Raw genomic sequence first — 26,437 nt, forward strand, 5'->3', positions numbered from 1 at the left:
TTTGGGGCTGGCGATTATACCTGTTTTTTTCCACTTGTTTCACACAAACCAAAATTCCCTTAGCACCGCGCCGCTGGGACTGTGGATGCTCCCTGGCCACAACCCCAGGACTCGTCCCTCCCCACCCCCTACGCACAGCTCGAGGATCCTCCAGCTGCTCTCACTCTGCAGAGAACCTCGGGCAGAAAACCCGATTTCCACCTCGGCCAGCGCGATTTTAACACAAGTCTCCGCGAGCCTGAAGGGGAGAGAAAAAACAAACAGCTCGTTACGAGGGACGCAGCGGCGTGAGGGCGGTGACACGGCTGTGAGGGGTGAGGGACCCCGGCCGGTCCCCCGGGCCGCCACCACCGCCGCTCCCTCCCAAGTTTTTCCTTCCACGGTGCTTCCCCGCGGTTACCTGGAGCCTGGGAACAGCCACGGGACGGGACAAGAAGTGGCGCAGCCCCCGCCCCGCTCTCCGGGGCCGGGACCCACCCGGGGCAAAGGGGGGAAGGGAGGGGGAGCGGCGGCCCCGCCCGCGCCCACACCGAGAGCGCGGGGCAGCGGCGCGCGCTGGCCCCCGCGCTCCCTCCCGCCCCGCTCCGCCCCAGCTCCGCTCCGGCCGTGAGGGCGCCGGGCCGTGCCGGGCCGTGCCGGGCCGGACGGACCGGACCCACCTGCGGGCCGGCGGGGGCCGGGGCGCGCCATGACGCAGCACAGGGCGGCGGGGGAGCCGTGAGCGCCGCCATCTTCCCGTGTTTATGGCAGCGACGCGCGCGCACGTGACCCGCGGCCCGCTTCCGGGCGGGAGGAGGTGGGGGTGAGGGGAGGTGGCGGCGCGGAGCGCGCACGGTGGGGGGAAGGGGGAGTGTGTGGGGTGCGCGCCCCCGCGCGCGGGCACGGGGGTTTCGCGGGCGCGCGGCCCCGGTATCGGCCCCGCGGGTCCAGGCACGGCCCCGGCACGTCCGTGCCGGGGCCGTGCCTTGGACCCCGCGGGGGCCGTGCCGGGGCCGCGGCGTCCACGCGTGTGACACGCGTGTGCACGGGCACGGCCGTGCGCAGACACGGGGGAGAGCCCGCCGGGACACAAACGCGGAGTGACACAGACACGCAGGGAGTGACACGGGCTTTGGGAGTGACACACATGGAGTGACACACGTGGATTGACACAGGTACATGGAGTGACACACACATACACAGGGAGTGACACACATGGAGTGACACGGACACAGGGAGTGACACAGACACAGGGAGTCACACACACACAGTGGGAGTGACACACAGACACAGGGAATGACACACATGGAGTGACACAGATACATGGAGTCACACACACACACACGGAGTGACACACATGGAATGACACACAGACGCATGGAGTGACACACACACAGGGAGTGACACACGGAATGACACAGACACACGGAGTCACACACACACAGTGGGAGTGACACACAGACACAGGGAATGACACGCATGGAGTGACACAGATACATGGAGTCACACACACTGAGAGCGACACACAGGGAGTGACACAGACACATGGAGTGAAACGCACACACACGGAATGACACAGGGACACACAGGGAATGGCACACACACAGGGAGTGACACAGACACATAGAGTCACACACGGAATGACACACACACACATGGAATGACACAGAGACACACAGGGAATGGCACACACACAGGGAGTGACACAGACACATGGAGTCACACACGGAATGACACACACACACACATGGAATGACACACAGACACACAGGGAATGGCACACACTCGCACACACACGGGGTCACACACCCCCGGCGGTACCACTAGCCCCTGAGCGCCGCGGGCTGTGTACTTTGCGCTCTCTGTGTCTGCAGGCTGTGCCATGTGCAGCTGCGATCGCACGCCGCGTACTGTGCGACCATTTTCAGCCTGTTTACAGGCTGTGCACCCTCTGCGGGCTGTGGATTCTCCGGCTGCGCATCCACAGGTTGTGCCTTCCCGGGCTCTGTGTTCGCCGGCCGTACCCCCACAGGCTGTAGCGGTACCACCGCGGGCTGCAGTCGCCGGCCGCGTCCGCAGCCCGTGCGCTCCCGTCCCGCCGTGTCCACCCCGGTGGTCGCGGTTCCCCGCGGCCCCCCCCGGCTCCCTGCGGGCACGGCCGTGCCGGGCGTGCGGGACGTGCCCCGGGATCCCGCGGAGCCGCTTCCATGGGCGGCGCGGCTCCGGGACCTCCCGCCGCTGTGCCCGCCCCGCGCCGAGCCGGGACGTGCCGAGCCGAGCCCAGCTGAGCCGAGCCCAGCCGGGCAGAGCCGCGGGGGCCCCGTCGGGCCGCGGGGCTGCGCGGGCGGCTGCGGGACTACAAGTCCCAGGGTGCCGCGGCCCGAGGGGGCGGGCGGGCGGCGGGAGCGGAGCGGCCGCGGGGCTCCCCCCGCCCTGCTGATGTGTACGGGCGGTGCGGGGGGAGCGGCGCGGGGCCGGGGCGGCTGACGCGTGTCCTGCCCCGCACGGCTCTGGCAGCCGGAATGGCCTCTAAGCTGCTGCGGGCCGTGGTGCTGGGACCCCCCGGCTCGGGCAAGGGGACGGTATGCGAGAGGATCGCCCGCAGCTTCGGGCTCCAGCACCTCTCTAGCGGGCAATTCCTGCGGGAGAGCCTCGGCGGCGGCGACGGTGAGTGCCCGCGGGGCCGCCCCGTCGGGGAGAGCGGTGGGACCGGGAGGTCCCTGCCCCGCGCATCTTCGACGGGGCAGCGATGGCGATGGGATGGGGATGAGGACAGGATAGGGATGGGGATGAAGATGGGAGTGGAATGGAGATGGGGATGGAGATGGGATGGAATGCACATTCCCCCCCCTCTCTCCCCCCCACCCCGATACACCACAGGTTGTTTTCTTTCCGTGGATTTGGCACAGCTCATTCATTGCCTTCTCCCTTCCAGCCTGAGCTGACGGAGCTGCCCGCTATAAGTGGGGTCTGATGCCGCGGGTGCCGTGGGTGCGCAACAGTTTTATCCCTGTGCCAGGTGGTTAAGCTCCGGAGAGGTCGGTAGGAATAACCCACCTGCCCGTGCACTGATGGTTAACGGCGGCGTCTATGTGTTATTAATAACTTCATCCTGCCTCAGGTGGCTGCTCAGGGATGGGGGGAAAACCTAAAGCGGTGGATGGCAGATGGCTGGAATGCTGGTGCACGCTGTGCCCGCACAACACCCACGGTGGGAGGGATGCATTGGGAACACGCATTTGTCCACAGGAGAAACCCTGCTGGGAATATTGCTGCGTGTCATGGGGTGCTGTGGCCAGGGGCTGTGATGTGCAGTGCCCTGTTGCAGGGCTGGGGGTGTTACGGGGTGTGCCCCCACCCCTTTCCAGAAGCAGGGAGTTGGATGACGTGGGTGTCAGCACCCACCCTGCACAGGTTACCCCTCGAGACTCTTTTTTTGGCACTGACAGCAATCCTGCCTATCCCGTCTGACATCCAAGTGCAAACCCCGTGGGAGATGGGATGTGCTGTGCCCGTGTCCCAGGCTGCTGAGGTGCTCCTGGTTCCAGTGAGGCTCTGGAGCAGCCGTGCTGCACCCCAGCTCCTGCTCGGATTCCTCTGCAGCTGCCATTAGGCAATCCCAGCGTATTTCTTTCTCCAGCAGTTCCTTCTCTCCTCTGCTAATGTGTGAAAGACCGACCCGGGGGGGGAAGCTGACTCACCGGGCAGAGGAACGGTGAAACGGTGTGGAGACAAAACAAGCCAGAGAACATAGAAGTGATTTCCCTTTTTAGAAGGGTGATGAAAACAGGGAGAAAAATTAGGGAGGGTGAAGTTTTGGAGAGGTGCGTGGTGCAAGGGCGTTGCACACAGCCCTGTGCTGGTCACTCATGTAAAAATATTCAGATTTCCTTTGGTAAATAAAAAAGACAATAATATTTCCTCTGGAGGGAGGCTGAAAAGTTGGAAAATCTCTGTCAGGGCTTTGGCTGAAGGACAGAAAGACGGGGTGAAAAGCCAGCAGAGGTGCAACGTGTGGAGAGGCGAAGCATGGTGAGACTGTGCCCATCTGGGAACTTCCACGATCAAGTTCTGAATGAGTCACTGTCTTGAATTTTATATTTCAGTTCATGCTCCTGCTGTAGGGCTTCTCTGGGGACACTGGAGAAGGAAGAAGGGGCTGTGAATGGGGTTAGGTGAAGGTGTTTCCCAAAGTGTCTCGCGCACATTCAGTTTCCCAAAGGAAACAACACGGAGAAGTGCAGGGAAAATTACTCAGAAGGAGACCAACCATGTGTGTGACGTTCAGGTCCCACCTTTGACTCGGCCTCTGCTTACAGCTCTCAGTAAGCTCCAGCTATTTGCTTTTTTTTTTTTTTTTTTTTTGCTATTTGCTTTGGACAAGCTGTTACATGACTGTGCTGTTGTGTGCCAGCTCTGGGGGAAACCAGGTGGAAGTAGATTCTCTTACCAAGTTTATCAACTGTTCCACTGGCTTTGCATTGTGGGGGAGCTGGGGCTCTGCAATACCAACAGAGTCATTACAGGCTCATCATCCCAAAGGGATCCGTGAATCCAGTGTTTTTAGAGAGTCAGTGCACCAGGGATTTTCCTGCTTGCCAGTGCCAGACATGAAGTGGCCGTGGCTAAGGGTTCAGGCTGGGGGGGCACAGAGGGCTCCAGCTGCCAGAGGAAGCCAGAGCAGCCAGCATGGAGAGTGTCCCAGGCTTGCTGCCAGTGTCCATGTTGGCATTCTCAGGGAACAAGGACTTCACAGCCAGGCCAAGCCACTGAACGTGTGGCTGCTCCTGAAGGGCTCTAAGTTGTGCTACAGCAACTCTGAAGTGCATCTGCTGCCGCCCATGTGTCTCTTAATTAGTGTCTCTCAGTGAGTAGCTGCTCTGCTGTAGCAAAAGGCCTTTTCAACATCTTGGAAGGCTTAGAGGCTGTGTTTTTGGTGCTAGGCAGGGCTGCTGGAGGGTGGTGAGCCATTTCCTTAGCCAATACTTGCCCCGGAACCCGAGTGGTCATCTCTGGTGCTAGTGGCATTCCAGGCTCCAGGACTCTGCAGTTAATTTGCAAAACAACTTAATTGGCTTTGGCTGAGAGTCTGTGAGTCTTGTGTCTGCCCCACTGCTCCCTTTTAGGAGCTTTGTTGGAGACAGAAGTGGTTCCTGTCCTTTCCTCGTGATGGATTTCATTTGTTAGCATCCTCCAAGGTACACACAAAACAAAATTCCAAGGGGTAAGTGGGCTGGCCCCACAGTCCTTCTCCCACCTTTCCTGGTGGGAAGGACTAGCAGAGCCACACTGGCCTGGTTGGTGGTCCCCTGGAGCTCAGAGGATGCAGCTTCTGCTTTTCCTTGGGGTCCCTGCTATATCCCCATGTGTGGGAGCAGCCACAGTGCTCTGGCCATGGGGTCTCCCCCAGCACTAGCTGCTGCCCTCCAGGCAGATCCTGCTCTTCATCCAGTGTCATGGCCTGAATTTGGGGCCACTCCAGGCTCCAGCTCCCCAAAATGACACCCTGATGCTGAGGACAGGGTTGGAACAAGGCCCTGGATGCAGTATCTGCATCAGGAAAAAGGTCCTGGGGTCCCAAAACTGGGGTGACATCTGGTGTGGCTTAACTGCAGTGGGGCACAGACAACGGTGTCACTGCCCTGTTCACACCCAAGGTTTCTCCTCTCTGTTAGTCCAGATTGTGTTGCTGTTGCCTAAATAATAGGGAAAAAAACATGCTAAAGGTTTTGCCACAGGGCAGAAAGTCTAGGATTATCGTGCAGGGTCTGGAGGCTGCTGAGTGCTGTGTTTGGGAACAGCCTCTACTCCAGCCAGTCCTTCCTGGCCCTGGGAGGCTGCTGTGTGGATCGTGGCCTCGGGGGTGGGACACGTCCCTCAGGGCTGTGACTGTGTTGCTGTGATAAAGAGGGACAGATCAGGGCCACGTGGGGGAAACCACTGAGAGCTTGAAGTCCCATGAGTTAAAGGGCAGATTAAACCCATGGTCATTAGATTAATGGGATTAAATCCACGGGTCAAAAGGCTGGGTTTGAGCTCAGCACAAACAGCACCTAAGGAGCCCTTTGCTACCTGGAGTAACTGCAGAGTAATGCCTGCACCCCCTGTCTGCACCCAGCCATACCAGATGGGGATTTGGTGGTGTGCAGTTCCATATGGATGAGTCCCAGCTCCTCATGGTGGGGGACTGGGATTTTCCACCCTGCTTGGGAAGGACTGCCCAAACCCTGCTCCCCTCTGGCTTGAGGCTAGGGAGGGCTGGGGTGGGGGTCTTACCTGGAGCAGGCTGGACTTCAGGGCTGACTGGGAAGGGGATAGCAAATGTTAAATTTGGAGTTAAAGACTGCCTGGAAGAAACACCAAGGACTGTGTCTGCTGGGATGATGCATTCCAGCACATCCTGGGTGTTGGTGGTCTGGAGACTGGGCAGATCTGCAGGTCCTTCATGGGAAATCCATGCTTGTTCCTCCTCAGGGAGGGAAGGGGTGGCAGTGCTGCCTGTGCTTTGGAGGAGGGAGAAGCTCCAGGAGCTTCCTGGAAGCAGTCAGCACTCTGTGTGTGGACCCTCATGGTAATGCATTCCATGTCCCTGTGCTGGTGCGTGCCCCCGGCACACACAGCAGGTGCAGAGGAGCAGCATTCCCAACAGCAGGAATTGTCCATCACGGAGCAGTGGAGAGCTGTCCACCCGTATCGGAGGCGTGGGAAAGCTGCAGCCTCTGGGATGCAGGACTGTGGGCCTGTATTCCCAGATTGTATTCCCAGCCCCAACTGAGGCTCGGTGTGTTTTGGTTTGCAGCTCCAGGCCCAGCTCCAGCAGCCCTGCTGAGCCAGAGCCGGTCCCTCGGATGGCTGCCCCTCCTCAGGGTGACATCCAGATCTTCTGTGGCAGCTCCAGCCTCCGTGGCCACCAGCTCTGCCCTGGGAGCAGCCCTGCCTTGGGAGCAACCCTGCCCCAGGGACATCCCTGCCCCCGGGATCAGCCCTGCCCTGCCAGAGAGCACGTTCCCTGCGAGCCTCTGGCACTGTGCAGACCGTGTGAATAAATATCAAACAGTGTAGGCAGATGCAATACTATTTCTGCCCTCTCAGGTCTCCGTGCTGGTTGCATAAGTGTATTGTTTCCATCCCCGAGTCCTTTGCTTTGCCGAGCAGGATCACTGCCGGCAGCGCCGGTGACGTCTGGGCAGTGACAGAGAACTTGTCATTGAGAAAAGGTGTTTTCTGCCCTCCGTTCCTGGCAATCACTGTGGCCTTGAGCAAAGAGCTGCTCAGCAGGGTGAGCTGGAATGCCTTTATGGATCAGAGGGAGTGGGATGTGATCCCGGTCCCTGCGGTGACTCAGCCCCGCAGGCCGGTGAGTCAGCGCCGGCTGCCTGCCCATTCCGAGCCAGGTTGGATTCTGGATTCCAAAATTTTGGATTCTTGGCCCTGGTCCAAGAGGAAAGGGGCTGGACCTCTTCTGGTGTCAGGAGAAGGACTTGTCACACACAGTGGGAAAGGATATTTGCATTTTCCCAGCAGTTCCTTTGGATTCTGGATTCAACCCAGGAGCCCCACCTGCCCCGCTTTCCAGCCAGGCATCCTCTGCAGATCATTTCGGGAGTTCACAAGGTTTCCTGCACACACCCAAGCCCACGCTCCCAGGGGGATCTGTTCAGGCTGGTTTCTCCCTTAGATCAGATGAATTCTCTCCAAGAACTGTACAGCTTGCAAAAACCCCCTCTTGCAGCTCAGGAATTCATCCCACAGCCAGGTGCACGTGCTGCCCACTTTGACATCTTGCTGCAGCCTGGAAAACCAGAGCCTGCCTCCAAATGCAGGCTCCTGTGGCTTATTTTTAGAGAGGACTCATACTTTGAGAGGGCTAAAATGTGCTGTCCTCACGAGAAATCGTGCAAAAAACAGATTGCAAAATTGTTCATTTCTGGTGACAAATGCTATTTCAGCTGCTGTGGGAAGAAGAGAAGAAGAGGTGTCCGTCAGGTCCTGGTCCAAGGGGAAAGGGGCTGGACTTCTCCTGGTGACAGGAGCAGGACTTATCACACATGGGGGCAAAGAATATTTGATTCCCCAAACAGTTTCCTTGTGTCTCTGAGTGGCTCAAAGAAAACCACAGGCAAACTGTAATAATGGAATGGGTTGGGTTGGAAGACCATCTAAACTGGGGAGGTTGGAACAAGGTCCCTTACAAACCAAACCATTCTGTGATTCTGTGATCTTCTAATTCCATCCCCTGGCATGGGCAGGGACACCTTCCACTATCCTAGGTTGCTCCAAGCCCCCTCTAACCTGGCCTTGGACACTTGCAGGGATGGGGCAGCCACAGCTTTTCTGGGCAACCTGTGCTGGGGCCTCACCACCCTCACAGGGAGGAATTCCTTCCCAGTTTCCCATCTAATCCTGCTGTCTGTCAGTGGGAAACCATTCCCCTTATCCTGTCACTCCAGGCCCTTGTCGAAAGTCCCTCTCCAGCTTCCAGGAGCAGCTGAAGCTGAGTGATGCAGGAGCCCAGGGAGCAGTGTTTACCTTGCAATTACACGTCAATTATGTTCTCAAGAATTTGTGTTTGGGAATAACTTTCTTATCAGAGCATATCTGAAGTGCAGGCTCTGAAATCTTCAAGCCCTGTGGGTGGGAAGCAGGTTCAGTGTCTTCAGGACATTCCATACCTGTGCCAGTGTCACCTGTAAGTGCACTGAATCCATCTCCTGAACCAAAAGAACTCCACGTGTTGGCACATCCAGCTGGTGCCGGTGCCCCTTGCTCTGTCAGCCAAAGGCTTGGCTGGGATCACCACGTTCCTGCTCTCAGGTATCTCAGGTATTTCCATTTCTCCAGCACCAAAATGACCGTGTGGCCCCAGCTATCAAGAGCAGTTACGAGCAGAGCGACGGATGAGCCATTTGAAAGGACAGGCGGGATTTGAGGGGGAGCAATATTTTTTAATTGGAAATGTCATGAGGATCTTTTTTATTGCTCTTGGGTTTTTTTCTTCTTCTCTTGAACAGAAGCTGGCGTCTTGGCAAAGCAGTACCTTGAGCGAGGCCTTCTGGTGCCCGACCACGTCATCACGCGCGTGATGATGACGGAGCTGGAGAAGCGGCGGGAGCAGCACTGGCTGCTCGATGGTGAGTCCCCTCTGGACGGGAAAATGCCAGCCCACCTCAAAACATCAGCTTGCTGCTAATGGTTTGGCAATACCGGGAGAGAGAAAAGCCAGAAGGTGCCTTTGCTGGTTGGAGGGAGGGGAGGCAGGAGCCGACCTGCTGGCAGGGACATCTGCCTGTGAGTGTTTCTATCCTCTGCCTTTGGCAGCAGCACGTGCGTGTCCAGCTGAGCACTTGGCACGCGGCCGGGGAAGGGAAAGGCACGGAAAGGGGATGGGTTGTTCATGAAGCAGAGCTAGAGAGCAGAGCAGAGCTGGAGAAACGCCAAGAAAAACCTCTTACTGCCTCCACATGTGTGTGAAGTGGTTCCTCAGAGCCAAAAGCCACCTGAGGTGGAGGGGGAGGAGATGCTGTGAGCAAACAGGTAAGGCCAGCTGTCCTTGTCCATGGCAGCAGAGTTGGAACTGGAATCAAACAATCACAGAATCCCAGAAGGGTTTGGAGGAGCCTTAAAGCTCATCCTGTTTCACGCCTTGCCATGGGTAGGGACAGCTTCCACTAACTCAGGTTGTTCCATCCAACCTGGCCTTGAACACTTCCAGGGATGGGGCAGCCACAGCTTCTCTGGGCAACCTGTCTTCACAGGGAAGAATTTCTTCCCAGTATCCCATCTAACCCTGCCCTCTGACAGTGGGAAGCCATTCCCCCTTGTCCTGTTCCTCCAGGCCCTTGTAAAAAGTCCCTCTCCATCTTTCTTGTTGGCTCCCTTCCAACCCAAACCATCCTGGGATTCTATGACTCTCTGCTCCCAGCTGTTCACTGGCTTTTCCAAAGCAAAGGCACCCCCCAGTACCTTCAGAGGACAGGATCATTTGATCACAGTACCCTTGATGCCCTCCATGTAAACCAGAAGCTTGTCCCTTATCTGTGTACAGCACTTTGTTTCCTTCAGGTTTTCCTTGTAATTCCAGCATTTCTTCCTGTTTTGCTGTTGCCTGTTCCCTCCTACTTGCCCCCAGCCCCCGTGCAGGGACACCAGACACGTCTTTGCAGGAAAACCTGAGCCCACAGCGACCTATGTGTCATATTTCAGGAGCTGGTGCTGTGGGAGCTATTTTTTGTTGCAGCCATATGGTGGTGTCTGCCTTTCACACCACTTGTGCTACAGCACAGGGAGGAGCTGCAGTGGGTTTGCAGCTCTGGAGCTGCGTGATGGATGGCTTTGGTTCCATTCTTGCTGCTTTCCTACCTCTCATTCCAGCCCCTTTCCATTGTGGTGCCTGCACAGGTTTTCCTCGGACACTGGGACAAGCCAAGGCGCTGGACAGGATCTGTGAGCTGGACCTGGTGATCAGCTTGAACATTCCCTTCGAGACGCTGAAGGATCGTCTGAGCGCCCGCTGGGTCCACCCGGGCAGTGGGAGGGTCTACAACATGGACTTCAACCCCCCCCACGTCCAGGTAAGAGCCCAGGGAGCAGCTGGGAATGAGCCATGAAAGGAAAAGATCACACAAGTTTTTTTCTGCATGAGCTGGGATCCTGAGAAAAGCATTGAGAGAGCAATCCCAGGTAGTAGCACTGAGCACCGATTTGCCTGGAGGAGTTGTGCGAAAGGTTAATAGGAATATGGGATTTATGCTAACTGCTGTCTGGGATGCTGGATGGGGGCAGAGCAGGATGAGCTGTTTGTCAGGGAGCTCCAGAGGGGTGATGGGGCTGGTGGCCATGTCCCCTGATGGTGTTTCTCTCCTGCAGGGTGTTGATGACCTGACGGGCGAGCCCCTGGTGCAGCGCGAGGAGGACAGACCCGAGGCCGTGGCTGCCAGGCTCAGAAAGTACAAAGATGCTGCAAAGCCTGTAATAGAGTTGTACAAGTGAGTTGGACCATGAGAAAAAAATCACAGCATGCCTGTAAAAACAGGCCTGAGTGCTGTTTCACCAGCCCAGTCCTGTGCCCGCAGCCCCACAGCCCCAGGAGCCCCGGCGTGGCCCCAACAGATTTTTGGGATGCAGATCACTGGGCTCAGCAGCACAAGCCCAGCCCTCCATTGCAGACAAGCCCTGGCCCAGGAGGGGCCTTCCTTGGAGGGAGGAGGTTGATCTAAAGGAATTCACAGCTCCTGTTTGTATTGCTGGGCTCCATAAAGGGCTTTGCTGGGTTTGGCAATGGGAGGGATATTTGGGCTGTGACAGAAGGCACAGATCCAGGGTGGTCCATGCCATGAGTCCAAAACAAATCAGTCCAGGGCCCTGAGGGGTTTGAGTGGAGCACGGAGTGGTTGGCAAGAGGGCAGGAGAAGGGCAAGGCCCCGGCATTGGCTTGGATGGGTCTGCTGGGAGCACAGGAGAGTTTCAGGGCTTGTGCCCTGGTAGTTTGGGGCAGTTGTGCCCTGGCCAACTTGGGACTAGATGGATTAACATAGGGTGACAATCCACTACTGAAAAGGAGCGAGATCCTGGGAGTGTTTTGAAGTGCAGAAGTGGTCCTTGAGTGGCCAAAGTCACCCTTGCAGAAGAGGGGGAGAATCACAGAATCCTGGAATGGTTTGGGTTGGAAGGAACCTTAAAGACCATCTTGTTCCATGGGCAGGACACCTTCCATCAGGTTGCTCCAAGCCCCATCCCACCTGCCTGTGGATACCCCTGTCCTCAGGAAGGCTGGTGTTGACCTCTTCTCCCATCTCTTTTCCAGGAGCAGGGGCATCCTTCACTCCTTCTCGGGCACTGAGACCAACAAAATCTGGCCCTACGTGTACACCCTGCTGTCCAGCAAGATCCCACCTGTTCTCTCAGACGAGGAGAACTAAACACTCGTGCCAAGGACCAGGAGTTCACTCCACCATGGATTTGGTTCCTCTGTGCAGTGCCAGGGCTGTGCTCAGATTAGGTGATGGTGTACTGGGTGCCATTGGTGGGTACCAGTATAGCCAGTGTCAGGGTGAAAAGATCTTTGTTTATAAGGTCAGGTTTGTTAGAATAAGGGTGGGTTTTTTCCTCTTTTGAGGCTATAAATTATTCCTGCCTATGGTCCATCATGGATCAGTGATGCAGACCCAGGTAATGATCATTCCAGGTTTACACAGCTTGCCATGGTGTCCTTGCCACCCCCTTCCAACCCCCAGCCCCTGTCTGAGCCTACAATGTGCCATCCTGTTGCTCCACAGGACTATTTACTGCTGAGTACTCTCTAGGTTGAGGTTTCTTTCCTATAAATTATTTTATATTAAATTTATTTCTCAGAGAAATAAAGCTCTAGAAAGCAACACTTAGCCCAGTGGGAGTTGGGGAGCAACATGGAAAACGTGAATACTACAAAGCTCTGAGATGTGAAGATCACATTTCCAGCATTAATACACATAAAAGAGGGGAAACACTGGAGGAAAAACACACACTTGTACTCCTTCCATAGAGAGAGATGAATTCCATGTTATAAAAAGCTACTGTACAGTCTGTTATTTTTTGGAATGCTGTGAGATTGAACAGGATCTGGGCTGGGAATGAGTAGCACTCCTTTGTGCTTACCTTGTTTATAGCTTTTAATACTTCAAGATAGTCATGTTATAAGAGTTTCTCCCAAAGATTTCTGTGTGCTTCGGTTCTGGGGAGAAGTCAACTCATTCCATCTTCTGTGCTGCCTTTGTCCCTGAGGTCTCCTGGCCATAGGGGTTCCCTAAGCTGTTCCTGCTGTGGCTGCAGCATCCCCGGCAAAGTGACTCCCTATCCATGAAATCCCAGAGATCCTTCCTTCCTTGGGATGCATCCAGGGGCTGCTGAGGTGTTTCCCCATGATTTACAGCACCACTGGAGTGTGTTGGGGCCGGGCAGAGTCACTTTTCTCAACTGGAAGTACCGTCACCCTCTTTGGTGGTGGGATGCAGTACCTAAGCAATGGGGACATTCCCCTTGTCTCCTCGAGTTGCCTTATTTTATAGACTATGTATTTAAGAAAAAAAAAAGAAAAAGCTAGATGTGTATTTTTAAAGGTTTAAAACAAACAAACAAAAAGCGCTGAATTTTAGCATCGTCTTTTGGGATGTCTGCAGGGAGCTGATGGATCTGCAGGATGAGCTGCCTGCCAGGGGTGCTCATAGGAGGGCACAAACCTGTCACTCCCTGACACCTCTTTGAGTAATTAGAGCAGCCTGGGCACGTTTCTGCAGCTGGACTGTCCCTGGGTTTATTTTTGCTTGGAGAGCGGCCCTGCAGCAGGAGAGGGGGAGTGGTTTTTTTAGGGATGCATGGGCTCCATGGGAAAGTTCAGCACATTCCCAGGTTTATTTATCCCAGCTGAGCCTCCTCCATCCTTGTGCTGTTGGAAGAGCTCCTGATGTTTGCTCTCTCTGTCAGAGCCAGCTTTGTCCTGGTGCTCTCCCACTAAAGGAGCCAGAAGGTGCATCTTCCACACACAGTCACTGCCCACATGCCACCTGCTCAGCACCTGCCTGTGGGTGAAAGTGGGAGTGCCAGGGGAGTGCTCCCACCCCGCTCTGGCTGGGAATTTTCCAGGTGGGAGCAAAGGGATTGTCAGGTTTCACTGCTATCCCCAGGGGCCTTTCCTTTTCCCTGGAGCTGCCCTGCTGGGAGGCCACAAATCTTCCACCCCCCAATGAAATCCTCTTTAAGAAAGATTTTAGATTTTCCCATGACCCTCAGACAAAGTTCTGGGCTGGTTTTAACACCAATCTAGAAATAGCCAAAATGTGTGTGCTGTTTTCTTTCTAACAGCATTGGACACAAGGGGAGGAGATGATGGGGAGGATGGAGTTTTTTAGGGAGTTCTTCAGGCTATAAAAGCAGCCTGGCCACAGTGGGTGGCTCTGCCAGGGCTGAATGCTGGGCAGAGGAGCCGCCCCCTGTTTTGCCTTGCCCACCTTTTGTGTCTCATCCTTCCCTCCTGCAAAATTCCTCCTGAAGTGGGACTTCTCCCATGCAATTGCCCAGTGGCAGGACAGTGTTTGCAGATGCCTTTGCTGCAGGAGAGCCACCTGGGTGCTTCTTTTCCAGGCTCTGAGCCCTATAGTAGGTGTAGAAATCCTGTGACTGTGCATGTCCAGCCCTCAGGATGGATTTTTCTACCAGACTTGTCATACGGTGCATTTTCATAGACCAAATTCCAGCAGGGATGGGGTCCCATCCCTCCCATCCCCCTCACCCTCCCCTTTGGTACTTAACTGTGAATCTTAGACCTTTTGTAAAGTGACAGCAATTTTGTACCGACCTGAGATACTGTGTGGTGGGAGGAGGGTCTCCCCCCTGGAATGTCAAACTGAGTTTTCTTCCTGGAGTTTCTTCCTGGTGAATCGCTGCAGCTCTGCTACTGCTCAAACGATGTCAATAAAGGTTTTCTCCTGCTGATCCCTGTGCTGGCAGTGTGTGTGTGTGCATTATACCTTCACAAGGCTGGGTTCCTTTGTAGGAGCTGAGGAGGAGGAGGAGGAGGAGGAGGAGAAGGGGGAAAGAAGAGGCAGAGCATACCCACTTGAACATGGAAAATCTCTCTGGTTTTGGGCTTGGGAGCAATGCTGCTGTTTGGGCCCTGTCTTACACCCAGGATACATTATTTGATATCATTTGATATAATCAAAAATATTGGTTAAAAGTCCAATTCTGACAGTGCAGATGATGCCACTTCCTCCTGAGCTTCCATCCTGATCATAGAATCATGGAATCCCAGATTGGCTTGGGTTGGGATGGACCTTAAAGCCCATCTCATTCCACCCCTCTGCCATGGGCAGGGACACCTTGTTGCATAGAAAGTGGTTTGTGTTTTTTCCTGTTTAACTTCCCCCAATAAAGTCCTGGAGAGCATTAGGCCCAGTGAGGCTCTGGCTGCTGCCTGTGTCCCGTGTAATCCGTCACGTGTGGTTGGGACTGGGAATTAGACACCCTAAGCTGAAGTGCCTCCTCCCAGCACCACCAGTTTGCAGATCCCAGCACTTTTTGCTTTTTCCTTTCATTCCCAAATAGCAGCTCAGGGCTCCCAGTTCCATGTTTGGACTAAGCAGGAATGATTAGGAGAGTAAAACAACAGTGTGATAAGCAGCCAAGTTGCTGCCTGGGAGGTGAGAGAGCAGAGACACAGCTGAGGGTCAGCCTTGGTGTCCACGGGTGAAGGAGCCAGAGCCAGCAGAAGGGGTGTGGGTGAAGCCAGGGTTAAGGATCATGGCAATCCAGAGGCAGAGGAGGGATGTGTTGCCTCAATGCAGCTCTGCCTGAGGGTGCAAGGGCAGACAAATACAAGGAGGAAAAAGCTGCAAAAGCTAGAAAATGAGCTCAGTCTGAAAACAAAAGTTTGAAGGTCAAAAAGCAGAGGAATATGTGCAGAGTGCCAAAATCCAGCTGGGACCAAAGCCTTGCTGTCAGGGGAGCTGAGGGGGCACAAGGGACACGTCTCCATTCCTACAGCCTGACCTGCAGCACATGCTGGAATGCCTCTGGCCAGTCATCACCACCAATTTACCAGGGGAGCTTCAGGTTGGATATTGGGAAAAATTTCTTCATGGAAAGGGTTATCCAGCCCTGGCACAGGCTGCCCAGGGCAGTGGTGGAATCACCATCCCTGGAGGGATTTAGAAGCTTTGTGGTTATGGCACTTGGGAGGTTCAGTGGTGGCCTTGGCAGTGCTGGGGGAACAGTTAGACTCTTATGCTGTTAAAGGGCTTTTCCAACCTAAATGATTCCATGATTCTATTTCCAATTTGTATGTTTACAGCATCACATACTGCTTGCCTGCCTGGAAGCACCCCAGGTGTGCCTGGATCAGCACACTGCCCTTTTCCCAGCTCTGCAAAGCTTTAACATGCCACATCTCTGCTGAATCCATCCAGCCTTTAACCTTCTCCAAAAAGCAGGAAAAAAAATTTAGAGAAAAAAAAACAAGCTTGGCTGAGGTTTGCGCTGGGTGGCTCAGAGCTGCAGACTCCAGATCCCAATCCATGCCACATTTTAGACGATGTGATATGTCTGCCTCCATCCTCATCCTTTCCTGAGTCTCTGTAATCCCAAAAATAACCCGGCAGGGCCCCGTAGCGTCGCGCAGTTCCCAGGCAGCGGCAGCGTCCCAACCCATGGCCGTCGCCCCGTGACCCGGGATTGCCGCTGGATGACGAGCGGAAAACCGGCGTGTGGGACACGGCCGGGCTCCCCATCGCTGAGCAGGAGCCGGGAGAGGAGGATGCACGGGGCTGAGGAACAAGGTAAGCAAAGCTTCCATGAGCTCTCCATGGAAAACCAGCGAGACGGGGCGCGAGCAAATTTGGGGATGTTGTTTACGGCACATTTGTGCTGAGTAATCACCGGGAAGACACGGTGGGATCCCGCAGCTCTGGATAAAGCAAAAAAAAACCCCTGCTTTGAAGTCTGATTATATAATAGGGTTGAGGGAAGGAATTGCACCGAAAACTGCTTCTCCTGGCAGGGCAGCACCTGATGGGAAGGTGCTGAAATTTGGGAAGGTACACCTGGGCATGGAGGGTTTGATGACTCTGAGTGTTGCCGGCTCCGTAGACCTCGATAGGAACATGAGCACACGAGCATCTCTTCTTGCACCCCAAAATAGGGGTTTGTGCGTTTAGGGCTGTGAGAGCTATTAAGCCTTTTTGAAATAAAAAAATGTTGTTTTTCAGGCTTAAAATAATAAATGTAATGGATCATTACTTATATAGCTTCTGTGTGGACAGAACTGTCCCTCCTGCAGGAGGGGTGTTGGTGGAGATGTCAGTACAGAAATGCCTTTCGCTGCAAATCCCCCGGGAAGCTGACCTTCAACCCCCCCATTTTGTTATGCTGGGGCAAGCATAACAGAGCTGCATTGCCTTTAAAAACCCCATTTCAGGCCAAAACAAGAGAGCAAATATGTAGCTAAATGCAGACATCCCTGCCTTTGCTGTGGTCCTGCTGAGCCAGCCCCAGCCGGGTGCTCCAGGAGGGGACAGCAGGGACAGGGTGGCTGTCAGGGCTTCCTGCCCCCTGCAGCTCCAGGTAGGTGTTTATCCCCATTGGCATCACCATGGGAGCACTGTGATTTAAACCAGGACATATTTCATGTCTTGCTGGTGTATTTGTGCCTGTTGTTACTATAGTCTTGTTTTGGATACTGCCAAGGAAAGGAGGAGGAGGAGAGGGAAGAGGAGGAGGAAGGTGAGGGATATTTTGATCAGGTGTGCAAACTCCGGACTCTATTCTCCTGCATTTGGAGCAGGGCCTCCATCTTCTGCTATCCATCCAGCCGTGGATTTCTCTTAGTCATAGCCATCCCTAAGAAAAAAAAAAAAAAAAAAACCAAATAAAATCAGTGTACCCAGCAATTCCGGTGGCACAGGCGGCACGGTGGCCACCCGAGTGGCACTATATTTAGCCAGCAGTGACACAGCCGCCTTGTTTATGATCCCAGAAATGCTCCCAGCTGATAGATGCAGCATTTTGGAGTGGCTGCAGCCTTTAAGGAGGAACTGATTTTGTCCTTGAGCCCGGTTTTTGCCGGCAGCGTAAGCGCCAGTGTTTAATTGCTGACCCAACTAATCCGCCGTGCCGGCAGCTTTGCCCTGCTGCAGCCTAATCCCGGGGCCTCCCGCTGCACCCGCGGCCTGCCAGTGCTCAAAGCTGGATTTTTGGGACAGGATTTGCTGAAATCCATCCTGCTTTGCTGTAAAAATAAGATAGCAGCCTGAGGAGTGTGTGGAAAAGGGAATCGTTGGTGACAGAGGGATTGGTACCCAGATGTGCCACCTTGGTCTTGGGGTGAAAATTGGGCTTGGGAAGGGAATTAGTACCATCAGCCCAAGAGGGATGTAGGAAAGGATATAACCCATCTACAATGAATAGCTGGACTCAAAGGGGTGGCTGCTCCTCTCCCAGGATCACAAAATCATTCAGCGTGTAAAAGACCTATAAGATCATGGAGTCCAATCATTAACCCAGCCCTACCAAAGCTCCAGAGATGATGGGATGCTCCAGAGATCAGGAGATGTCAGAAGCTGCCACAGAACTTCTCATGGAGGGGTCTGAGCATTGCTGAGTGTGTGGCATCCCATAGTGCTCAGATTTGGGGGAACACGGTCTGGAAATCCCAGCTGTGCCTGTACCAGACAGAGATATTGTAATTCCCATCTGCCATAAAAATTAGATTATAGAAGCTTCTTCAGGGGTGGAGAAAGTAGCCGTGGGAAGCTCTCCACATTAAAATGCTATAAATAGTAGTTTATTATTGGTATGAAAGTATAAATAATTTATGCTTTATGCTAATATTTCTAATAAGTTAATATTTTATAGTATTTTTAGCATTTTATCATAATTTTAAATATTATTATACTGAACTATAAACAATCTTTTACAAGCTCTTACAGTAGTTTACATCCCAATAGTGTATGAGGCCCTGTTTGATAGGCACTTTAAACAACATATGGATTTCTTTCTATGGAACAAATCCTTGTCTTCAGCAGCCAGAAATAATGAGGATGGGAAATTATATCATTTGCATCCCTGAATTATGGCTGGAGAAATTGGATGTGCAGAACAAAATCAGGCAGGGAGACTGAGGCAAGGACCAGGATTTGCTCCAAACTCTCTGAAACGGGATTTTTGCCATGCAGGAAACTTGGGAATTTATTCCCTTTCCCTAACCATGTGTAAAGCAAAAAAGAAATGACCCAACACCCACTTGAATTCCTTTTTCAAATAATAGTTTTCATGAAAAACTTTCCAGATAGAGCAGTTTGCTCTCAGCTAGCAAAGGTTTCCTTGTGCTTTGATGTCTGCGCCTGGGTCTCTTACCCAGGCATGATGGGGTGGGATGCACCAGGCTCTCCCATTTCCTCTTGGCACGCATTTCCTCCTGGAATTTCTTTTCCACCCCAACAGATTTTTGCAGGTATTTAAACTGAAGCACAACCACACATAACTCCCAGCCTGGGAGCCACACGGTGTAATTATTCCAAAGCCACGTGCTGCAGAGCAGCCCCTGCAATATTGCTCTCTGCTGAGTCAGCACTATCCATCTGTGTGTCCATGGAGCTTTTGTGTCTTGAAGGCATTCCAGGAGTGCACTCCCAGATGACAGACCAAGCTGTGAGATCCACAAGAGCCTGATTCAGTCAGTGCTGTGGGAAACAGCCAAGTGGGGTTTGTTACCTGTCCTGGTGTAAATGGGTCACCAGGAGAAGGATGAAGGTGTCCATCTCCAGCCTTATCCTTTCCTGGCTCCAAGGGGCTGTGATGTCCCTGAGGACCAAACTTCTGGCATCCTGTATCCAATGCCATAGAATCCTGGAATGGTTTGGGTTGGAAAGGACCTTAAAGTTCATCTCGTTCCACCCCCTGCCATGGGCAGTGACACCTCCCACTATCCCAGGTTGCTCCAAGCCCCGTCCAACCTGGCCTTGGACACTTCCAGGGATGGGGCAGACACAGCTTCTCCTGGCAACCTGTGCCAGTTGCAATCTATTCACATCCCAATGCACTTGGGTGTAACTCCCCTTGAACCGCATCCCAAACTGCACAGAACCCCACGGACTGAACCACCACTGTGGGTGACCGCATCAGCCTCGTGGAGTCTGCTTGAGTATCACTCTGGAAACGAGGAGTGTCATAAATCTGAACCCAAACTGCCTCAGGATGATGCAGATTGCATGAGCTGAGCTAGACATCATTTTTTAATGTTTTATATTGCAGCCAGAGCAACAAAGCCCCAATAATATAATGTTTCCTGTTAGATCAAAACTGTGCTACCAAGTTCTGGCAGATGGTAGAACCACATTCATGGGGACATGTTGGGTTTCTGGCCAACCCTCCTGTGCCATCAGATTCACCTGTATCTCCTCATCCTGTCCCTTATGACCTCTCTTCCATATCCATCCAAGACAATCTGTCCCATTGAAGCTTGGAGTGAGGATAAGTGTCCCGTGGCCCATTCCTGCCCTGGGAACCGTCATCCCATACATCCTAAAGTGCAATAACCATGGGAGTGGGTGAGGTGGGTAACAGTCTTCAGCATGTGCTGGCAGTGCCAGCTGTGATTTCCCTCTGTTTTCATGGAAAAACTGCTTTCCTTGAGGGATCCTTGTTTGGAGCTACCTGAGAGCCACGACCTGACCATTTTCATTAAGTTGTTTGCTGCTGGAGCCTGACCCTCAGCACAGCAGCTGGAGCTGATGCAACCCCAGGACGACGCTTGGTTGTATAATTTTTCTGCCTGTTTTTTACCAAAGGCCATTTTCCAATGCAAACAACACCCAATGCCCAGATTTTTCTTAGAATTTAACCACTCACCTCACAGTGAGTGGGAAATGATGAATAAATGGTAGTTAGGCCACAAAATATCTGATTTTTACCAAAATACCTGATTTTTGAATGGCTGTACAGCCTCCAGTTTTCCAACAGGGACTTCCTGAGCCAACAGTTCCTATTTAATGGCCTCTTATAGATCCGTTTCCCATACATTTATCCTCTTTCTTTGTGAACCATGTACATTTTTAGCATCTCCAACAGCCCTTGGCAAGCAGCTCTGCTGCTCAGCATTGCTGAGGAGCCAGAAGAATCCTTGAATACTCCAAAATAAAGTCTTGGGCTGGAATGAGTAAGTTGTGTATCATCCCTGACAGCACTTTAACAAAGACTAAAAGGCATGAAATAAAAAATATGCTGACACAGCGCTACACTTAATGGTGCGGGCTCTCAGGGTGAGGAAGGGATGGGAGAGAAGGTGGAGAGAGAGCTGAACACTTGTCACATCCTAAGTCATCCTCAGTGGGGACACTTGAGCAGCTGAAGCTCCAGCTGCCAGCCAGGCACTGACACTGTGCTGGGTTTCACTGCAGCAAAGGCTCGAGGCTTCCTCTAATGGAGGAAAACAAAGGTTGAATTGAGTCTAATGCTTCAAACCAACCCAAACCATCTCAGAGCCCTGTCTGCTTTTTGTTAGAGATGAACAAGACAGGGAGACCCAGTTTGGAAGTTCCTGAACATCAGGACAGGTTAATGAGGGATTAGGTCATTTAACCCACCTCTTTCCACATGAATCCCCACACATCAGCCCTGTTTGCCCCTGGCACACCACATCCCACGCTGGGAACACGACAATGCTCACAGGCAGGCTGTGACAGCTTCTTATTCCTCCAGCAAAGCCAGGCATGGACATACTTCCTACATCCAGAGAAAGGAACCACATGGCCATCACTGATTCCAGTCCAGATGCTACTTATTTATCCCCAGCAGAAGTCCAGACACTGCTTTGAAATCATATTTCTGGCCCAGTACCAAGAGCCTGGACCCGTTTGCTGCCATGTGCCCGTTCCCAGAGGAGTGCAGGGGGATCGATGCTCCTGGGCAGCCCATGGCACTGCCCAAGCCATGAATGGAGCCTCCAGATGAGAGGGAAGGAAGTGTAATCCTTGCTGTACAGCTCACAAAACACGTGGAAGGTGTCCCTGCCCATGGCAGGGGGTGGAACGAGATGAGCTTTAAGGTCCCTCCCAACCCAGACCAGTCTGTGATTCTGTGATTCTATAACTCTGAGGGCTCTCAGCAACCTGGTCTGGTGGAAGGTGTCCCTACCCATGGCAGAGGTTTGGAATTAGATGATCTTCAAGGCCCCTTTCCCACTCAAACCATTCCGTGCTCCTGTGATTCTATGACTCTGTACACATACACCTGGACTTCTTGCAGAAACACCTTGTGCAGGGAGAGTTCAGCACTCACAGTGGAGTGTCTTTGGAACAATGTTCAGTATATTGAGTTTTAAAAGCATTGCTCCAGATATTAAATTAATTTTCAAGCTATATTTTTAAATATAACAACACCCCCCAGCTTAATTGTGTTCGTGAAGGATTAAGAGTGTAATATTTCACCTGCACTGTTCAGCTAATTGGAGGAGAGGTGGAGAAAATGAAATTGCACCTCAGTACAGTTGGTGCTTGATTACAGCTACGAAGAGAGACTTTACCCAGGAGAGGCTGCAACCCAGACAGAGCAAAACAGCGAGGTAGACGTTGGCAAATCAATTTTTTCCAAGGTCAGTAACAGGGAGGGTTTGTATCTCTCGAGGCCTGAGCAACACATAATCCTCCTTAGCATGTCCTCAATGTCCCCCCCAGCCCTCGTGGCCCCTGCCAGCCCTGCCAATCAATCATGGCTCATCTATAGTCTGTCGTGGCATCAGCCACCAATCAATAAATCTGCAAGGAGGGCAATGAATAATTCTGAGGAGTTGATTCCCTACCTCTTCCTTCCTCACTTTTGAAAGTCATGTGCAATTCAACATGTATTTTGATTGTGGTCTGGAGGTTTTTTGTTGTAGTATTTTTTATACTGTAGATCTCTGAGAGAGAGAAACCATGTGGCTCTTCATGAACTTAAAAGGAAGAAATGGGGGAGAGGGGAATATTGCTTTATATATTCTCTTCAGCTGAACTTCCCAAAGGGCTAGAAAACACATGGATAAGCACAGCTTATCCAGACCTCTTATGGTGTTCAGAGAAGGGGAACATCTCCTCTTCCCTGTACCCTCATTCCAGGAGAACATTTTCAGTTGGACTTTCCTTTTGCTGCCCAGTGCAGACAGACCCTTCCTGCTCACCAGTGAGAGATGACTTCTGGATTTAGGATATTGAGTTTTGCCTAAGCTGAGCTTCTGGAGCTGGTGGATGGAGGCAGCAGAGCAGGCTGGAGACCACAGGGGATGGCTTAAGATGGGATAAGTTGTGCAGGGTTTGTGTTGTGCCAGATTCCCCAGGTCATTCCCTCTAAGAGGCTGCACTTCCTTCCAGTGCAAGTGGGTTTGGGTGCTCGTGGAAATGCTACCCAGCCTTCATGTGCCCCCTGTTTTGAGAGCCTGTTTTGTTGTGTTTGGGTTGTTATCTGCACAAGCAAAATGCATGAAAATCCTCCTGAAAGCCCCAAATTTCCCATTTTTAGCCCAGAGCACAGGAATTGTCATATCCTGAATTGACCAGTAGAGAAAAATAGAGATGATCTCTAGTAAAAATCACACAATTCTAGTATGGTTTGGGTTGGACCTTAAAGACCTTGTTCCAATCTCCCTGCCATGGGCAGGGACACCTTCCACTAGACCAAGTTTCTTCAAATATAGAAAATAGCTCAGAAAATACCTGTGATTTTATGTTTTCCTTATTAGCTTGCTGCATATGGGTGCCAAGAGGGAGTCAGACCCATTCCTACTATTAAGTGTTGCAATCCACGTTTTGCTCTGTACAGACTAAGGTACTGAGCCTGGTAATGAGGGGTAGAACACACAGAACCCCCACCTTGAGTTCAAGCTGTTACTGCTCCTGACTGCAAACATTTACGTCAGGTTAGTTCATTTTAGTTTGCCGCTTGTAAATCTGCTCGGGCTTTTCTGGGCAAATTCTGGGTCACAGATGTACCTTGTCTGCTCTGCAACATAAAATCTCAGGAGTTACATAAACAATAGCACATGACAAGGTATGGCTGGACCAGCTGTCCACTGCCCTGCAGGGTTAAGCAGGAAAGTTTAAGCCAAGTGTCAGTGAAATTCCAAGTTATGGGTATTGCTACACAAGTGCTTAGAATCACAGAATCATGGAACAGTTTGGGCTGGAAGGGAACTTATTTGGTTGGACTTATTCCAAACCTCTGCCATAGGCAGGGACACCTCCCACTAGACCAGGCTGGTCCAAGCCCTGTCCAACCTGGCCTCGCTTATTGGTGATATTATTTTAGAAGCAAATCCACAGTAGTTTTCTCAGCAAAGGACTTTCCTTTCTGCAAGAGATTGATGGCATGCTCATATCTGGATTCCAGGGCTTCCTTTAGGCTCTATTTTTTTGTTATATTACAAAGAAATCCATTTAGAAGAGTTTAATAGTGGCTATTTCCTTTGGAGCATCCCTCAGTTCCTCTGTTCCATGCAAAATGAAATTATGATCTACAAGCCCTGGCTGCAAAATGCAAACAAGCAAGATGCAATTCATCAGTTGTCCAAGGCCACACTCTGTGTTAGTCTAGAATCTGTTTGCATGTGAACAGCTAAAATGCATGTGAACAACAAAAATGGTTTAGCAGAAGGTGGCACCAGTTTTCAGCTGGGTGGTACCAGTTTGAAGCCAGCAGTGGCACAGGCTGAGGCTCGGGATGCTGATGCATCATCCCATGTAGCCCATCATGACACAGGACCCTCTCTGGTTACTCATCCAGCCCCGGTGTTAAACTGGACCAGGGATGCTCTTTAGGATTTTGGAGGCTCAGTGTAACATTGCTGTGCCATCCCTCCTTCTTCTGACTGCAGAACTGGCTGTGTCAGCCCGGAACTCGGTGACCTTGGCCCGCTCCCAGGGAACGCACCTTTCCCTGGTGTGACAGAAAGCTCTTAATGCCTATCCCTGCTTGAGAACCTCCCCGTGCCAGCTGTGCGGCCCAAGGACCGCTCCGGGGAGCGGGTTGTGCGTGCCAGAGCGCAGGGACAACCTCCTGGGGAAGGAAATGGTGTCAGCCCAGCACTTTTGCTCTCACTGATGGCTCGCAGCAGCTGGCGGTGGGGGAGGACGCGGCCGCTCCATCCATCGCAAGATGCTTCTCCCGGGCGCCGCGTCCTCCCCGCCCGCTTCCGGCGGGGCGGGGAGTGCGGGGGGGCTCGGTCCCGCCCTTCCCCTCCCCTCGGGGCGGCCGGAGCGCTCTCCGTCCCCTCCCTCCACCGCTCCATCCCTCCTCCCTCCCTCCCTCCATCCCTCCCTCCCTGCCTGCCCGCGGCGCCGGAGCAGCTCCCGGCGCGCCCGGCTCGCCCATGAGCCTGCTCGGGAGCTACCGGAAAAAGCCCGGCGGTGACGGCTATGAATCCTTGCAGCTCGTGGACAGCGGCGCTGAGCGCGGCGGGGCCGGCGCGGCGGGGCCGGGGCCGGGCCGGAGCCCCGGGCGGCAGCAGCAGCAGCAGCCGCAGCCCCGCGCCGAGGGCGGCAGCACCATGGACAGCTCAGGTACGGGCGGGGCGGGCTCTGTCGCGATAGTGGGGGGGCCCCGCCGGCCTGGGGGTGGCGGCCGGGGACAATAGAGGGCCCTTTGTCCACGCGCGGGCGGTGGGATGGAGGGATCCAGCGCCTCACCCCCCGCCAAGGGACAAAGCTTGTTCCGAAGCTAAAATGGATGGGGTGCTTTGGGATCTTTCCCCAACTGACTTATTTCCCAGAATTATCCTTACTTTTCTTTTTTTAAATTTTTGTTTGTTTGTTTTTTGTTTATCCCCCCCTCCTCTGGACAGCACTCGTCCAACTGAGTTGGATTAATTCTGGTAGATGATGCACTGCATGCACCATTTTTTTTAATCAGGGAGTAAAGGGACCAGATGGTCTTTATGGCTGGTAATGGGATAGAGAGCTCTTCACCTCTAAATCACAGGTTCAAATTTGCCTGGATGGCCAGGAATCGAGAGTACCCATCTGATGGATTTGTAGTGGTCCCTCGGAAGGAACTGGCTCTGGTTCTGGTTCATTGGCTGTTCACATCTCCATGAACATCCACAGCCTTTGCAGAGAACTTCTAAAGCTCAGACTTGCCCAGGGAAACACCCTGTTTGGTTGTGGGAGACCACATATGATGTCCAGTAGTTAGAGCAGGGTGATCTTGCAGCATGGAATCAGAGAACCCTGGAATGGTTTGGGTTGGAAGGGACCTTAAAGCCCATCTTGTTCCTCTCCCTGCCATGGGCAGGGACACCTTCCACTATCCCAGGTTGCTCCAAGCCCTGTCCAACCTGGCCTTGGACACTCCCAGGGATGGGGCAGACACAGCTTCTCTGGGCAACCTGTGCCAGGGCCTCCCCACCCTCACAGGGTTTGAACCCATTACTCTCTACCCTGTCACTACAGTTCCTAATAAAAACTCCTGTACTACTCCATGAAGGACAGGGTGGGCCCAAGGCACTCCACAAGCACATCATCTTTGTTTTAATGTCGTAACCTCTTCTCTAGGGAATAAAAAACCCTAATGAGCCGTGGCTGGGCTTAGGTGGGAAGAGTCTTACTTTGATTTTTGTTTTAATTTCTCCATGATAAGACTCATAGAATCAGACTGGTTTGGGATGGAAGGGACCCTAAAGCTCATCTCATTCCAACCCATGCCTGGGATGCCTTCCACTAGTCCAGGTTCCTCCAAGCCTCATCCAGCCTGTCTGTGAACACTTCTAGGGTGGAGAGTCATGTTTTCCTCCCTCTCCCATTTGAGTTGCCATTTGAATTTGTTTTCAAGATTCTTTTAGGGCTTGTCTTTGGTTTTTTTAACTTTTTTTACTCCTAGACTTCAGAAACATGTTTGAATTTGCTGCCACGATGTCTCTGCTGCAATTGCTCGTAATGACAGGATGTGCCAGCAGCTCCTTACTCAC

The 26,437-nt window shown here is 52.9% G+C and overlaps 2 protein-coding genes across 6 annotated transcripts in view; both read left to right on the forward strand.

Annotated features, from left to right (window-relative positions):
- The first annotated feature begins 79 nt into the window (after positions 1-79).
- AK4 (adenylate kinase 4) lies at positions 80-14,445 on the forward strand. 3 transcript variants are annotated; one of them, XM_050307456.1, is made up of 6 exons: positions 2,506-2,646; positions 2,915-4,304; positions 8,991-9,110; positions 10,378-10,550; positions 10,846-10,964; positions 11,783-14,445. In XM_050307456.1, the coding sequence occupies exons 2-6, from the start codon at positions 4,145-4,147 to the stop codon at positions 11,895-11,897; spliced, it is 687 nt and encodes a 228-aa protein (XP_050163413.1). In that variant the 5' UTR covers positions 2,506-2,646; positions 2,915-4,144; the 3' UTR covers positions 11,898-14,445. The 3 variants fall into 3 exon arrangements, with proteins under 3 accessions (XP_050163412.1, XP_050163414.1, XP_050163413.1); XM_050307455.1 differs by lacking the exons at positions 2,506-2,646; positions 2,915-4,304 and adding an exon at positions 80-314; XM_050307457.1 differs by lacking the exon at positions 2,915-4,304 and having other exon boundaries at positions 2,388-2,646.
- Positions 14,446-16,083: 1,638 nt separating this feature from the next.
- Positions 16,084-26,437, forward strand: part of DNAJC6 (DnaJ heat shock protein family (Hsp40) member C6) — a 44,014-nt gene continuing 33,660 nt past the window's right edge. The window contains exons 1-2 of one of the 3 annotated variants that reach the window (XM_050307434.1): positions 16,129-16,286; positions 24,905-25,034. In XM_050307434.1, coding sequence (XP_050163391.1) covers positions 25,022-25,034 — 13 coding nt within the window. In that variant the 5' untranslated portion in view covers positions 16,129-16,286; positions 24,905-25,021. Of the gene's footprint in view, positions 16,287-24,844; positions 25,035-26,437 lie in introns of those variants that run through there. The other 2 variants (XM_050307433.1, XM_050307432.1) reach the window with 2 other exon arrangements.

The sequence above is a fragment of the Myiozetetes cayanensis genome, unplaced genomic scaffold (genome assembly GCF_022539395.1).
Source record: "Myiozetetes cayanensis isolate MyiCay16 unplaced genomic scaffold, myiCay2020 scf12, whole genome shotgun sequence".
NCBI lineage: Eukaryota > Metazoa > Chordata > Aves > Passeriformes > Tyrannidae > Myiozetetes > Myiozetetes cayanensis.

Excerpts from the sequence above, each read along its gene's own strand:
- AK4 (XM_050307455.1), top strand. The coding sequence starts at position 86 with ATGCTCCCTGGCCACAACCCCAGGACTCGTCCCTCCCCACCCCCTACG. Across the intron at positions 10,551-10,845 it reads TCAACCCCCCCCACGTCCAG|GGTGTTGATGACCTGACGGG; the intron begins GTAAGAGCCCAG and ends TCTCTCCTGCAG. Across the intron at positions 10,965-11,782 it reads CCTGTAATAGAGTTGTACAA|GAGCAGGGGCATCCTTCACT; the intron begins GTGAGTTGGACC and ends TCTCTTTTCCAG.